The 14,154-nt window shown below is 20.1% G+C and overlaps 3 protein-coding genes across 6 annotated transcripts in view; 1 reads left to right on the top strand and 2 right to left on the bottom strand.

The window, feature by feature from the left end:
• Window positions 1-3,488, bottom strand: part of LOC102670863 (mucin-1-like) — a 16,648-nt gene extending 13,160 nt beyond the window's left edge. Inside the window, exon 1 of one of the 2 annotated variants that reach the window (XM_031514118.1) lies at window positions 3,352-3,488. The gene's annotated coding sequence lies outside the window, so the exon portion shown is untranslated. Of the gene's footprint in view, window positions 1-17; window positions 33-3,351 lie in introns of those variants that run through there. The other variant, XM_031514117.1, reaches the window with a different exon arrangement.
• On the top strand, window positions 103-4,622 carry LOC102670725 (transient receptor potential cation channel protein painless). 3 transcript variants are annotated; one of them, XM_031514115.1, is made up of 3 exons: window positions 103-205; window positions 1,566-2,665; window positions 2,882-4,470. In XM_031514115.1, exons 2-3 carry the CDS (start codon window positions 1,576-1,578, stop codon window positions 4,468-4,470), a joined length of 2,679 nt encoding a protein of 892 aa, XP_031369975.1. In that variant the 5' UTR covers window positions 103-205; window positions 1,566-1,575. The 3 variants fall into 3 exon arrangements, with proteins under 3 accessions (XP_031369975.1, XP_006623555.1, XP_031369976.1); XM_006623492.2 differs by having other exon boundaries at window positions 137-340; window positions 1,568-2,665; XM_031514116.1 differs by lacking the exon at window positions 103-205 and having other exon boundaries at window positions 1,576-2,665; window positions 2,882-4,622.
• Window positions 4,623-5,711: 1,089 nt separating this feature from the next.
• On the bottom strand, window positions 5,712-13,263 carry LOC102681879 (gamma-tubulin complex component 2-like). Its single transcript, XM_006623490.2, has 17 exons — window positions 12,802-13,263; window positions 12,435-12,605; window positions 12,215-12,359; window positions 11,785-11,956; window positions 11,574-11,717; window positions 11,336-11,490; window positions 11,089-11,217; window positions 10,819-10,995; window positions 10,558-10,732; window positions 10,300-10,493; window positions 10,001-10,211; window positions 9,283-9,451; window positions 8,981-9,155; window positions 8,620-8,763; window positions 8,172-8,249; window positions 6,538-6,698; window positions 5,712-5,793 (listed from the first exon to the last, which is right to left on the bottom strand). Exons 1-17 carry the CDS (start codon window positions 12,852-12,854, stop codon window positions 5,712-5,714), a joined length of 2,535 nt encoding a protein of 844 aa, XP_006623553.1. The 5' UTR covers window positions 12,855-13,263.
• Window positions 13,264-14,154: the final 891 nt, after the last annotated feature.

Below are 14,154 nucleotides of genomic sequence, written 5' to 3' on the forward strand. Positions count from 1 at the left end.
TTTGATGAAAAACATACATTCTTCGTTGTTAGAAGAAATACCACTTAAATTCTGTCTGCTTGACACTTTATCATTCCCCTCTCTTTAACCGCTGACATCACCTTCCACCACAGAACTGGTCAGTAAAGCAGCTCTTACAAGTTAGTTATCTGTATGACAAGTTCAGTACGTTAAGGGATTTACATTTTCTTTGCATCATCATTTTATATTTTTATCTTAATCTATAGAAAGTGTTCAATATCATTATGTCCATCTCTTAATCTGTTCATATATCAAAATTCAAACTATAATTTAATATATTTATTTATATAAAGTGAATCTTGATAAATTATAACTAAAGGTGCGTCATTTAATATATTAGAATAAGGAAATTTTAATAACTAAAATCATAAATAAATTTATATAGCATAAAATTATAAATTATATTTATAAATAAATATTATACATATCAAATAAAATAAATGAAACACATCAATGATCTAAATTATTAATAAATTCAATTTAAAATAGAAATTAACATACATAATAATGTAAATTCCCTTTCTCTTTCAATCACTCATCATTATATAATATATATATAGTATATATAATTTTAATAAAAATATCGATATATATCAGTATATATAATTTCAATAAAATATTCCATTTAAAAATAATGATTAATGTAATGATTTAAATTCAATTTATTCTTTCGTAAAGTTATGTTATAAGAAATTATCGATTGATTCAATAAGGAAAGGTATTGCTTATCATTTATTTGATCACTTATTTATTTTCTTTTTGAGGCATGAAGGTAAAATAATTAATAAAACATAAATAAATAATTAACCGATACAACTAAGTGGGAAATATTTTAATTATTAACTCGGAATATTATAACAATGATAACTATCTTTATTCATTGTCTCACAATGATATTTGATATTCCATCATAGATAACAAAGCTTGTAACTTTTAGTATTATTGCATGGATTATTTAATGATCAATTCAATGGCATCGTTGTCGACGTTTCTCGTTTGTCTGAATTTGAATTAATGCTAATGACAGGAAACGCATCCGGACAATATTTTTGCTTCCATGCATGATAAATACGTATTTACTTCGTATTTTAAGATATATATATTGAATTTATATTTAAATTTATTTAATAAATAAAATATATAGCATGTTAAAAATATTGAATAAAATGTTTTTTCTAAATTATTTAAAAATTTTTAATTTCTTATATTATAATATAGAGATAGTTTTCTTAAGTAAATGTTTGCAAAAATATAATATGATATAATATTTAGTTACTTTATCAATAATATAAATATATTAATTGGCATTAATAACATCATTGCTAAAAATATATCATGATGATTCATTATACTTACACAGATATCAAATAGTATATTTTATTCCAAATATATCAAATAGTATATATATTTCAAATATATAATTTCATATAAAATTTATTAATATTTTATCACATATAAATTGAAATAAAAAATATTTTATTTAAATTTTTCAATTTTTCAAAATTTGATAATGAAAAATTTTTAATCTTTTAATAATTATTTTCAGACTCGAATATGGATCTTGAGGATGAAACCTTGCAAATGCATCTTTTGCATGATTATACTACAAATTCTATAAAATCTCAAACGATATATAAGCTACTCTTAGATTATTTACGAACAAAAAATTTTAGACATTTCAAATGTCTTATTGAGCAAAATTTGAAGAAACAACCATCTATCATCAATATAAACTACGCCTATCCGAATCAATCGAATGAAACTTGCTTGGACATCGCTTGCAAGAATGGCCTTTCGGAGTTCGTAAAATTTTTATTGGAAAAAGGGGCGAAGGTGAACAGGATCAACGAAGTCCATAATCGTGGACCAATTCACTTTGCTACCGAAAATGGTCATGCGGATGTCCTTAGTATATTATTGGATGAACCCACGATAAATCCAAATCTGGAGGTTGTACAACAAACAGCTTTGCACATAGCAGTGAAGAAGAATGATCTAAAATGTGCGTCTTTGCTTCTAGAAAAAGGCGCTAGTCCTAATATTCCCAATAACAAAGGTTTAACAGCTTTGCATATAGCAGCCATGAAGGATCATAGAAATATGGTGAACCTAATTTTGGAAAAAACTAAACACGCTTTGAATTTAGATACTTATAAAGATTATAATAACCAAACTACTAGACAAATATTACAGAAAAAAATACCGAATATTTCATTGCCTCCTATAGAGAAACAAAATGTAAATATTCATGATTTGAAGTATTATTTAAATGCCAATGATGAAATGAATTTTTTAAGATGTCTAAAAATCATTCAAAATGATATGTTAAACAATGATATAGAGAAATTGATTGAAATGGCCGTTCAGAAAAACTTCAAAGAAGCAATCGTTCTTTTGCTAGAAAAAACAAAAGAAATTAAATGTAACTTAGAAAAGGCTGCGAATTTAGCAATTCAACGAGGTTTACCACATATCCTTCGACAGATATTGGAAACTGATATTGAAGTTAAAAGCGATTTGTTATTAAATGCTTGCATAGAACTCAATATACCACATAAAGGAGGATCGGAAGATATGAATGATCGTTTGGAATGTTTCAATTTAATCTTGGAAAGAGAGGATATAGATGTTCGATGCATAGATGGTAAGTGTTATATATGTGTATTAAATAGTGTCACATATAAAAATAATTTTTATATATATATATTATACTATAAAAAATATCTCGGAAAATATTTTGTATTACAAATAAATAAAAAAATTTAAAATCGCTTTATCTTAATACATTTATAGTATTAAAATGAACTTTATTAGGATTTTTAAATTTTAAAATAATAAACCATAAAAAACTTTTATATAGGCAAAGGAAATACTCCACTTCATTATGCAGCAAAAGCTGATTGTCGTGAGGCGGTGACATTGTTACTCGAAAAAGGAAGCTATATCGGTCACATGAACAATTTCGGCATTCCACCAGTTGCTGATATTTCTATATCTACTTTATCTCAATATTTTGATGACTGCATAGTAGCTAGAAAAGAGCGAACGAACGAATATACAATTGAATTTGATTACAAATGTTTAATGCCTCACGATAATTCGTACATGATAAATCAACAAAAAAATTTAAAAAATCAAGAAAAACGAGAAATGGATATTTTCCAATATATTGCTAACAATAATAGTTTGAAACACTTATTAAAACATCCTTTGTTGTCATCTTTTTTATATCTCAAATGGCATCGAATAAGATACATTTTGTATCTGAACTTTGCATTTTACATTTTATTTTATCTTCTGTTAAATATCTATATTTTGCAAATTACTTACGTAAAAGATACACAAATGTCGACGAATTCGAGTGAACAGATGAATGGAGAAATAAAAAATTCAATGTCGATCTATGTTTTACAAATATTTACGGGCATTGTGACAGCATTATTCGCATTTAGAGAAATTCTTCAATTACTCTCTTCGCCGTGTCACTATATGTCATGTTTGGAAAACTGGATCGAAATGATATTAATAATACTTGGATTTTCTATTCTAAATAGCGCTACTACACAAGTTGCGGCCGTTACAATATTATTATCTGCCTGGGAATTAGTAATTTTGATTGGCAAACATCCTCGAATGTCCACTGGTATTGAGATGTTTAAAACAGTGTCTTTTAACTTCATGCGTTTTTTGTTTCTTTATGCGTTTCTTATTCTAGCTTTTGCACTGGCTTTCTTCATTCTTTTTAAAGATGGCAGTAATGAAAATTTTCCAGATCCTGGACACTCGTTATTCAAAACTATTATCATGCTTACTGGAGAATTCGACGCTAATGATATTCCCTTTGTTTCGCATCCTATTCTTAGTCATTTTGTTTTTATTCTCTTTGTCTTTCTTATCGCAATAGTGTTGTTTAATTTACTAAATGGTTTAGCAGTCAGCGACACTGTGAATATTCTTGAAAAGGCAGAATTGGTAGGATTAATTTCCAGAATACGAATTCTTGCTTACATTGAAAATGTGATTATTCAAGCACCTTTTACACATGGATCATATTGTTTAATTTGTTGCGATCTCTTGTATGGCTGGAGATGTAATCCATTAGCGTTTCTTATTCAGAAAATTCTCCTTTTTCCGAACTATTTAAATAGTGGTAAGCTGAGTGTGATATCATATGACAGTTTGGAAACTTATGAAAGTAAGTTATACGATAAAGTAGAATTAAGTAAAAATTCTCAAAATAAAGTGATTCCTACATTTAAAATGGATCCAGATATTATTAAACAAGCTAAAGATATTCTAATAAAAAAAGGTCAAGAATCGGATAGTGAAAAAATATTTAATAAATTAGAAAAATTGGAAAAAAGATTCGTGACAATGGAGATTATTTTGAATTCTATAAAAAAGAAAATTGAAAATAATAATTGTAATATTCTAGAACATGAAAATTAAAATATCATATTTTTTCATTTTTTAGTTTTGTTACAACTGTGATTGAATGGTTAAATTTCTAATCATGCTATAATTATTGAAAGTGTTATACTTTTATACTAGTTTTATTTATATTATTGTAATATTTTTATTAAATAAAATTATTTAATCATTTAATTTTATATGTAATATATATATATATAATAAATTCCAAATTTTTGTTATAGAAGCTAATATTAAGACTGAAATAAACAAGTTATGAAAAAAAATATATATATATACTTGATATTATATTTAATGTCTAAAAATATCATTAATATTTAATAACATAAGAAAATAGTTAGAGGGAAGAAATTATAAGTAATATTGTTTAATTTTGTTAAATCATTAATCTTTGAATCATTATGTCAGAAATTTGTTTCACTTTATCTCTATCTTATTTTATTTAAATTGTTATATATAAAATGTGTTATAACTTAATAAATAAAATTCAAGCAATATTTTTATATAACAACTTTTATATTTATTTTGATGTTTAAAACTGATTTTTCAAATATATTAATACTTTTATATATTTTTTCATACATATTTATGTTGTGTATAATAAAATAATTCATCATTTTATAATTAATAAATCTATTTTTTATGTAAATAATTAAAGAAATTATTAATTAATTATCAATAAATTTATAAATGAAATTTTATTATTTATTGTTATTAATATATAATATTGATTAATAAATTTATATATTGAATAATAAATTTATTATATAAAATTTTTCTACTATTGTTATAACATAATAATTTAATATTATATATAAAAAATACATTTCTGTATAGAATTAAAGTTATATAAATATCTTAATATGAGTATTATGAATTATTTTATATTTTTTATATTTATAAAATACATTTTATTTTTTAAGTAAAATATCATTATTTTAGCAATTTATATGATTTTAAAAAAATTTCAGGTGAATTTAGATAATTTAAATAAAATATTTAACATATGATTACATTAAATTTGTTTATAAATTTTTTATATTAATTAGTAATTATTGAATATGAAATTGATTTTATAAATTAGAATATTATTATATAAATAGAATATAAATAGATCTAACATATGTTATCTGATCATAAGCTTTTTTAACCGACATCATATTGCATAATTATAACATTATAATTTCAATTTATAATAATTAATCACAAGTTAAAATTACAATTTATGGTTATATATATTCTTCTGTAATGAATAATAATTAACCAGAAATATCTTCTTGTATTGTTTTTTCTCTTCCACGTTTTATTAAAATGTCGGTATAAAATAAATTGAAATCTAACCTAATTGAAAAAATAAAATTTAATGATAATATTAAAAATTTTATTTTTGTTTTACATAAAAAATATACTGAATGTTTCATAAAATGTAGCATTATTAGACAGTTTAATTTTTAATTAATATTTTTGAGAAAATTGATTTTAAAAATTGTATAAGTACCAAGAATTAATTGCAAAATAGATATTATTCAAACAAATAGAAATATATTTTTTTAACATGATCAATATCACTTATAAATATCATTTCTTAATTATCTCTCTTTCTTATTATAAAATATCTTTTTGAATTATAAATTATTTCTTAAATTGATAACATGAATATTAGATAAACTACAATAAAATTAAAACTCAGCTATGATGATTATTAAATTTAATAATTCTAAATTTTCATTTATTAAGACATTAAATCTAGAGTCTGTGAGACATGCTGATAGATGTTTAATGTTTAAATGAATTAATAATAAAATATAAAAGATTGTATATATGAAATAAAATAAATAATATTTTTATTTAGAGCAAGAAAGCAAAAATTTCAAAATAGAAAATCTTTCTTCTATTTAATATTTGTAATCCATATAAATAAAATAATAAATTCAAAAAAAAAAAAAATATATTTTCAAGATTTAATTTTGATTTGATTGATTTTTCAAAAACATTTTGTTTTATTTCTTTTTTTTAGAAAAGTTTTATTTTGCTTTAATACTGCATTTTATGAACCAGTTTTTAAAATAAATATTTATAACTTACCTACAAAACACATTAAGAAGTTTTTCATTATTATTATCATATCCTAGATTACATATTCTATCTAAGAGACGAATTAATACTTGAGTAAATTTTTCATCCAGCGATATAATTGTTTCTTCAAAACTGGCTGCATTCTCTTTAGATGTATCGCCATCTTCATCCTAATAAATGAATGAAATATATAGCTATTAATTTTATATTTTAATTAAATGAATATACCAGATTTTTTGTAACTAAAATTAAGAAGCATTTATTATAAAAAATATAAATAAATAGAAATATAAATCAACAATTATATTTCAAAGAAATTCATAAAATTTATTATTATTTGAAGAGTAAATATATTTTAAATTTAATATACCTGTAATTGAAAATAAAAATACTGAAAAAAGAAACGAAAATTTTTTCACTATAAATGTTATTTTATAATGAAAATTTATAATTCATAATAAGGTATCATGCTTATATCTTTATAACTTTAATAATGAGGAATAAAAACATATTATTTTTATTAAAAAAAATATATATTCAGAAATATATATTACAATTATAATATCTGATTTGCATGCAATTAATATAGAGAAATAATTGTTTTTTACTTTATAAATATAATATAAATTTAATATATATTGTAAAATTTATATTATTTTAATATAATTAAATATATAATTTAGATTTAATATAAAAAAAATATTTAATATAATATAATATATATTTAATATAAAGCATGCAATTTATTATTATCATTTATTGAAGTATAATATATATCATTTATTTATTAAAGTCAAATTTATTAAATTTATATATAAAGTTTTAATCAAAATAAGATATATTAAAATATATATCTATAGATAAGATATACATGTATATAAAACCTATTAAATGTTTAATTGTCCTATCATTGAAATAATATAATATAAATTTTATAATTTTTTTTGCCATTTCATAGAATAATAAAAAATATATATGTAAATTTATGAGTTAATATTTGTTCACCAATATTTAATTGGATAAATATAAATATTTAAAATTTTTAAAACTTTATAATAATCAAGTAATAATAAATAAATAAATAAAATAACAAAAAATAAAACAGTAATAATAATAAAATTTTATTACTGTTATTATGATGACAATATGAGTTAATAATAGTTTATAATATGAGTTCATAGCATATATAATATTATCTTATTATCTTATTACATATCATTATATATAAAAAAAAATTACAAATAATAATAATAACAATTATAATTATTTATAATTATAATTATAAATAATAATAATATTTATAAATAATTAAATTTGATAAATAATAAAGTAAATAATTTATTATTAATATTAATAATTTAAAAAATCAAACATATTAATAAAAATCAAATTTATCCATTTATATTGCTAAAAAAATTTCAAATTCAAAAAATTCAGATTTGTTTTTTTCTTTATTAGAAAGATTTAAATAAAAAAGTTCAAGTTTTTATATCAATTTATATTGTATCAATATATCATGCGAATTTAATTTTTATATGTCATATTAAGATGATCCATTTTTTTTTTTTTTACTAAAAAGAAAGCTTCATGATATTAATACTACATAGATGCAAGGAAGCGAAGTTATAATTTTGGGGATATACCTCAGAATCATAGACATCTTCCTGATAGGCACCAATCATGGATGTTAATTCGGCGTCAATGTAGTATGGGCTCATACGCTTAACATTAGTAAAATATTAAAATTCAATTTACTACACACAAAACTACTTTTTTCAGTATTATGTTTATTAGAAATGCTTATTATAGAATTTATTAAATTAAAACATTATGTGATATTAGATTAGACATTAATAATAAAAACATCATTCAGATCCATTTTGTTGTATTAATTTGTACTCAATAATTTTATTTTTAGCAGGTATTGATTGAATAATAAAGATATTTGAAAGAATTTGAATTAAAATAAAAAATGCAACTTAGTCAAACTATTTTGATTATATTTTATATACATATTATATATATTATATAATAATTTAAAATTATCTTTCATATATTTACATATTTATATATGAATATTGTAATACCTACCTCCATAAAGTTGCAGAACTCAAGGCAAGCAGCACAAATGCCTGTTATGCAGCCAAGAAGATCAGGATCTGTTAACATGCATTCCTTCAAATAACTATCTTGTAAATCTTGATGCACACTTAGAACATCATCCACATTACTGACCTATGTATTCAATTTAAATTTTTCATTATATAGATAAAACTAATATATAAATATAATTAATACAAATAAATAAATAAATATAATCAACAAATAAAATCAATTCTGAAAGTAATATATAATAATCATTATTGAAAGAAAAATATAAATTTTAATGGAACTTCAAATTCGAATTAAAATTATATTTTACAGAAGAATTTCATTACATATATATACATACCTTGTTCATTTTATTTATAAATGTAAGCCAATTTGGTTCTATAACTTCAACCATCATATAATATGCTAAATGTTGAATACAATCAAGCATTCGTTGCCTTAACGAAAATGCTTGTCTATAGGACATTGCTACATTGTGAGTAAAAGTTTTAGCAATTTTATTGCTTACCCATACTCTAAAAAAATCAAAAAATAAAATGTAAAATATTTTATTATTATTATTATTATTATTATAATATTTTTAAATTATAAAAACATTTAAATTATAAGACAGAAATTTTTAATAAATGGAAAGTTAACAACCTGCATAAACGTCTTTCGATATATTTGCAATAAAATAAATGTCTGAATAGCATTTGATAACAAGCTATTGCTTTTCTATTCAATATTAAAGAAACAGGCCATTTAACATCATAATTAAATACAAATGCATCCAAACCAGTTAAGATTTTATCAGTCTGGAAACTATATTCTAAAACAAAAATTTTTATTATAAAATTATATATACAAATAAAATAAAATAAGAATTAAATAATTTACTTAAAATAATTTAATTAAAATAAGCATAAAAATATTCTACTATTATAAAATAGAAAAAAATGTAGACACATTATTTTATTTTTTTTTCATTTAAAATCATATATTGATTACACAATATTATAACTATACCAAATATTAAATTTATTTAATTAACTTATTTATTAATTTATTTAATTTATTTATCAATAATTTTTTAAAATATTTAATTTTCATAAGAAGCTTTGAAATTGGATTAATTAATGTATTAATAAAAGTTAAAATAAAAAATATAAATTTCTTTAAAAATTGAAAAATTGAAAGAATGAAAAAAAAATTTAATTTAATATCCATTTTTACTTTGATCAAATTTTTATTTTGATCAATTTTAATTTATCTTTATTAAAAGTATATTTTATTTTAACGAATGTTATATTTCTAAATTAACATTTTAATTAATTTAACATTTTTTTAAATTAATTACATAAATATTTTAATAAGATACCTTTCTCTTCTCTAGTTTGAATAGAAAGTATTCTAAACATTTGAAATTGTAAATCATATGGTAAAAGCTCTGGCTTTAAATCATCTTTATATGGATCTGAATCTGCAGTAGACATACGTAACGCAACTTCAAGAAGAGATGCTAGTCGATGAATAACAATATCATACATATTTTTATTTAATTCAGTTTCGCAAAGATTCATAAATTGAACCTAAAATTAAATAATATCATGTAATTCTATGTTATGTAATCTGTATTTTAATGAAATATTTTGTATTTGAAGTATTTTATAAACTTACTACAAAATCTCCTTGTGCAAGAAGAAAATAATTTTTCAGACTACGAAGTCGACCCATTAAATCATTTTCATGGATAAGAACTTCTAATAAAGTCTTTGCTGCTTCAGAATATGCTCTATCAATAGCACTTATATATTTTTGTCCTTGTTGTTGATAAATCAGAGGTTCTTGTTTTCCCCATTGAATTGTCTTACCTTTATACAATTATATTTTTAAGATTTATTTTAATTTCAATTTTTTTATAATAATATTACATACCACATTGTCTAATAACATTAAAATATTTTCCAGTTCTTAGAATTGTTTGTGCCTGTTCATTAAGAAACGTAGGAGTTCTCTCTGATCTCATAGTATATCTTTTTTCCCAATAATCTGCAGAATAATCTATAGGTAATTCCTCTCTATGAATTAATTCATTATCTTCCACAAAAAACTAAAAATCATACAAAAATTTATTGGTATATTTTTTTTAAATGAAATTATGATATATTATTTCTTTAAATATTATTCTAGCTTTACCTCTTCATATGGATCACATATCACTCCTTTATATACCCATTTTTCTAACATTTGCATATATGGAACACTTGCTGCTTGTATAAGAAACAAACATAATTCTCTAAATTTTGCTTCTCCACTAATATTATTTGCTTGTTCATGCAAAAGACTAAGCACTTTCCCACCTTTTGCATTGGCCTAAAATAAAATATTTTTTTTCATATATCAATTTTGTTATTGTTATATAAATTTGTATTTAAATATAAAAAAATATAAAAAATCAAAACTGACCTTACATATAGTTGATGTAATTTGAAAAAGAATAGTCATTGCTATCATAGTTGGTTGAATATAGAACCATAATTTTTGCAAATTTAATTTACCCCGTACATGTTCCATTTCTAATTGTACAACAAATAACTAAAAAATTTTAAATACTGAATTATTTTATATTTTATAAACAATTTAATCACAATTTTATCAAAATAAATATAAATATATTAATTTTAATGTAAATATATTATATTATTATACATACTAAATAATCTTTTAATAAAGTTTTTATGGCTTCTCTCAAAGCATGATTTACTTGACCATCTTCTGGTAAAACTTTTTCTTCCACAAATCTAGCTGTCATAGAATAGTGAGATGCAAGAGGTAATATTTGTTGTGTCAATTGTTTATAAGATATACCTAAAAATGATTTAAAAAAAAAATTATTTCATAGATTATACATTTAATGATAAAAATTAAAAAATATAATCTATTATTCTTACAAACATCTGGAGATATATTGAATGTTTTCATTGCATATGGACTTGTTAAAGGTTCAGAAACAATATAAATTCCATCTATACCTTTTAAGCAATATAAAATATCCCAAAGTAGTATAGATTCTTGAGAAACTATTGGTACAACTTCTACAAATATTTTATTTTTAATAAATTAATATACTAATCCTTTATATAAATTTAAAATAATATTTACTTTGACATGGCATCACATTTAGTTCATTATAAAAGTCCCAAGTTATTCTAGGTCTCTCATGAACCCAGTTATGTTTTATTACAGATGGTTCTACTTTCTTTGAAATTGCACATACTTGTTTATTTAATTTCTTTTCTCCTTCAACTGCAGCTTTAATTACATTCTTACATATCTATATTGTATATAATATAATATAATATAATTTAAATTAAAAAAAATTATAAAATTTAATTCTTTTATAATTTATAAAAAGTACTTTTAAAAAGTAAATTTTAATATATTTTTAATTTTATTATAAAAATACTTTTAAAATTAATATATAATTTATTTAATAATTAAATTTTTTAAAACATAACATAATTATAAATAATTATTAAATTAATATTATATTTATAAATTAATATTATATTTATAAAAAAACAAAAAAAACCTGTGGTAGATCCTCTGTAGTAATAGCAGCATTTTTTGTGGAAATTGATGTTAAAGCTGATGCTTCTTTAGTCAAATAACTCTTTAATTCTTTATCTTCAGATATCAATTCCAATACTTGAATGAATAAACCTAATAAATCTACTCTATAAAAAAAATATATTATTTTAATAATATATTTATTTTATATTAAACTTATGTATGCTATTTATCATATTTACTTTTTTGCTTTTAATTCTTCATATTTTTGTAGAAATAATTCAGGAACAGGAGAATTTTTTGCTAAATTACGAACAGAACTTTGCGATGCAACTATAGTTAAAGCACTTGCACTTGTTGGTATTCCTTCTTTTTGTAATTTTTCTACATGTTTTTCCGGTGCAGAAGATGATCTATTATAAAAAAAAAAAATCATTTAGTGAAATGATAAAGTTTTATATTATAATATTTAATTTGATAATTTAATTCAAAATACGCAATTTACAATTAATGAATCAAAATAAAATTTATATTATTGATATAAATTTATATTATTTATTAATTAAAAATTTATAAAATGTTAATATAAAATATTTAATCTTTACTTACCCAAGTAATCCAATTAATTCAACCACTAAATGATGTAATTTAAATTCACTCATTGTTTTAAATTAATAATTACATTATATTTATTTAAAAAATAATTATTTTGTATATTATTAATATTATATATCATTAAAATTTAAGTTTAATTATTAAAATTATTAGCATATTCAAATACACTTAATAAAAAGATGTTTCATTAATCGTTTTAAATATTTATTTATTTTTATTCTTATAGCAATTAATCGTTGGTTAAAGATTTAATAATTTAGGTTAAGTTAAAAAAAATGAAGTAATAGCAAATATTATTAAATTTTTCAATTTAATTGTACAATTAAATTGTATAAATCTTAATGTAATTTTTAAGATTATTAATTCTAAGTATAAGTTACCAATTTCAAGTTATTTTGAATTGGATTTGAACGCAATGATTCATATCAAACAAATAAACCAATAACGTGCATGCATTTAAAATCTTTTATATTATTGGCAATCATTATTTATAATTTATTACAAATTTATTAATTTTATCAACATACGATAAAATATTTTCATATATATTTTATATAAATATTTTATATAAATAATTATATACAATATATAAATATTGCAATATTAAAATAAATTATAAATTATAATAATTTAAATATATTGTATAAATGTATAAATATGTTTTTATTATTAATTATGTTTACATGTATAATTGAATAAAATCTGACTTTATCTATTTTAAATTAATAATACATTTAAAATTAGAATCTTTATTTATTTATTATATTATATTAATAAATAAAAATAAATATTATTATAATAAATAAAAATAAATATAAATAAATATTAATAATAATTATTAGTTTTATTTCTAATAATAATTGTTAAAATAATAATTTTAATATTATACTATTATATTAAATTTACAAATTTGTATTATCTTTAATTGAATTATTGTCTGGTGGAGTGAGGAACATTCCATAAAACAATGATTCTTCATATTGCTCGTGAAGAATAGCTGTTTCATCTTCAAATAATGGTAATACATTTGTATGTAATTTCGAAGTCATTTGAAATACGTATTTATTAGCTGGAATTCTGAAATTGTAGAATTATTTGAATTATAATATATAAAAATTTTCCATTTTATTAATATAAAAATGATAGCTAAAATCATTAACAAAATTTATTTTATATTATTAACAAAAGCAAAAATTGTATATGTTTTTTATATATGTAATAATAGAAACTCTAAAATTTTATTATATTATAGAAACTCTAAAACATACATAATAAAAAAAAAGAATGAATGAATATATCATAAATATATATATATATTATACTATATATTATACTATATATTATGGA

The sequence above is a fragment of the Apis dorsata genome, unplaced genomic scaffold, assembly GCF_000469605.1.
Source record: "Apis dorsata unplaced genomic scaffold, Apis dorsata 1.3 scaffold_896, whole genome shotgun sequence".
Classification (NCBI taxonomy): Eukaryota; Metazoa; Arthropoda; class Insecta; order Hymenoptera; family Apidae; genus Apis; species Apis dorsata.

Excerpts from the sequence above, each read along its gene's own strand:
- LOC102670725 (XM_031514115.1), top strand. The coding sequence starts at position 1,576 with ATGGATCTTGAGGATGAAACCTTGCAAATGCATCTTTTGCATGATTAT. Across the intron at positions 2,666-2,881 it reads AGATGTTCGATGCATAGATG|GCAAAGGAAATACTCCACTT; the intron begins GTAAGTGTTATA and ends ACTTTTATATAG.
- LOC102681879 (XM_006623490.2), bottom strand. The coding sequence starts at position 12,854 with ATGAGTGAATTTAAATTACATCATTTAGTGGTTGAATTAATTGGATTA. Across the intron at positions 10,212-10,299 it reads TTGCACAAGGAGATTTTGTA|GTTCAATTTATGAATCTTTG; the intron begins GTAAGTTTATAA and ends ATTTAATTTTAG. Across the intron at positions 9,452-10,000 it reads TCAAACTAGAGAAGAGAAAG|AATATAGTTTCCAGACTGAT; the intron begins GTATCTTATTAA and ends TTTTTGTTTTAG.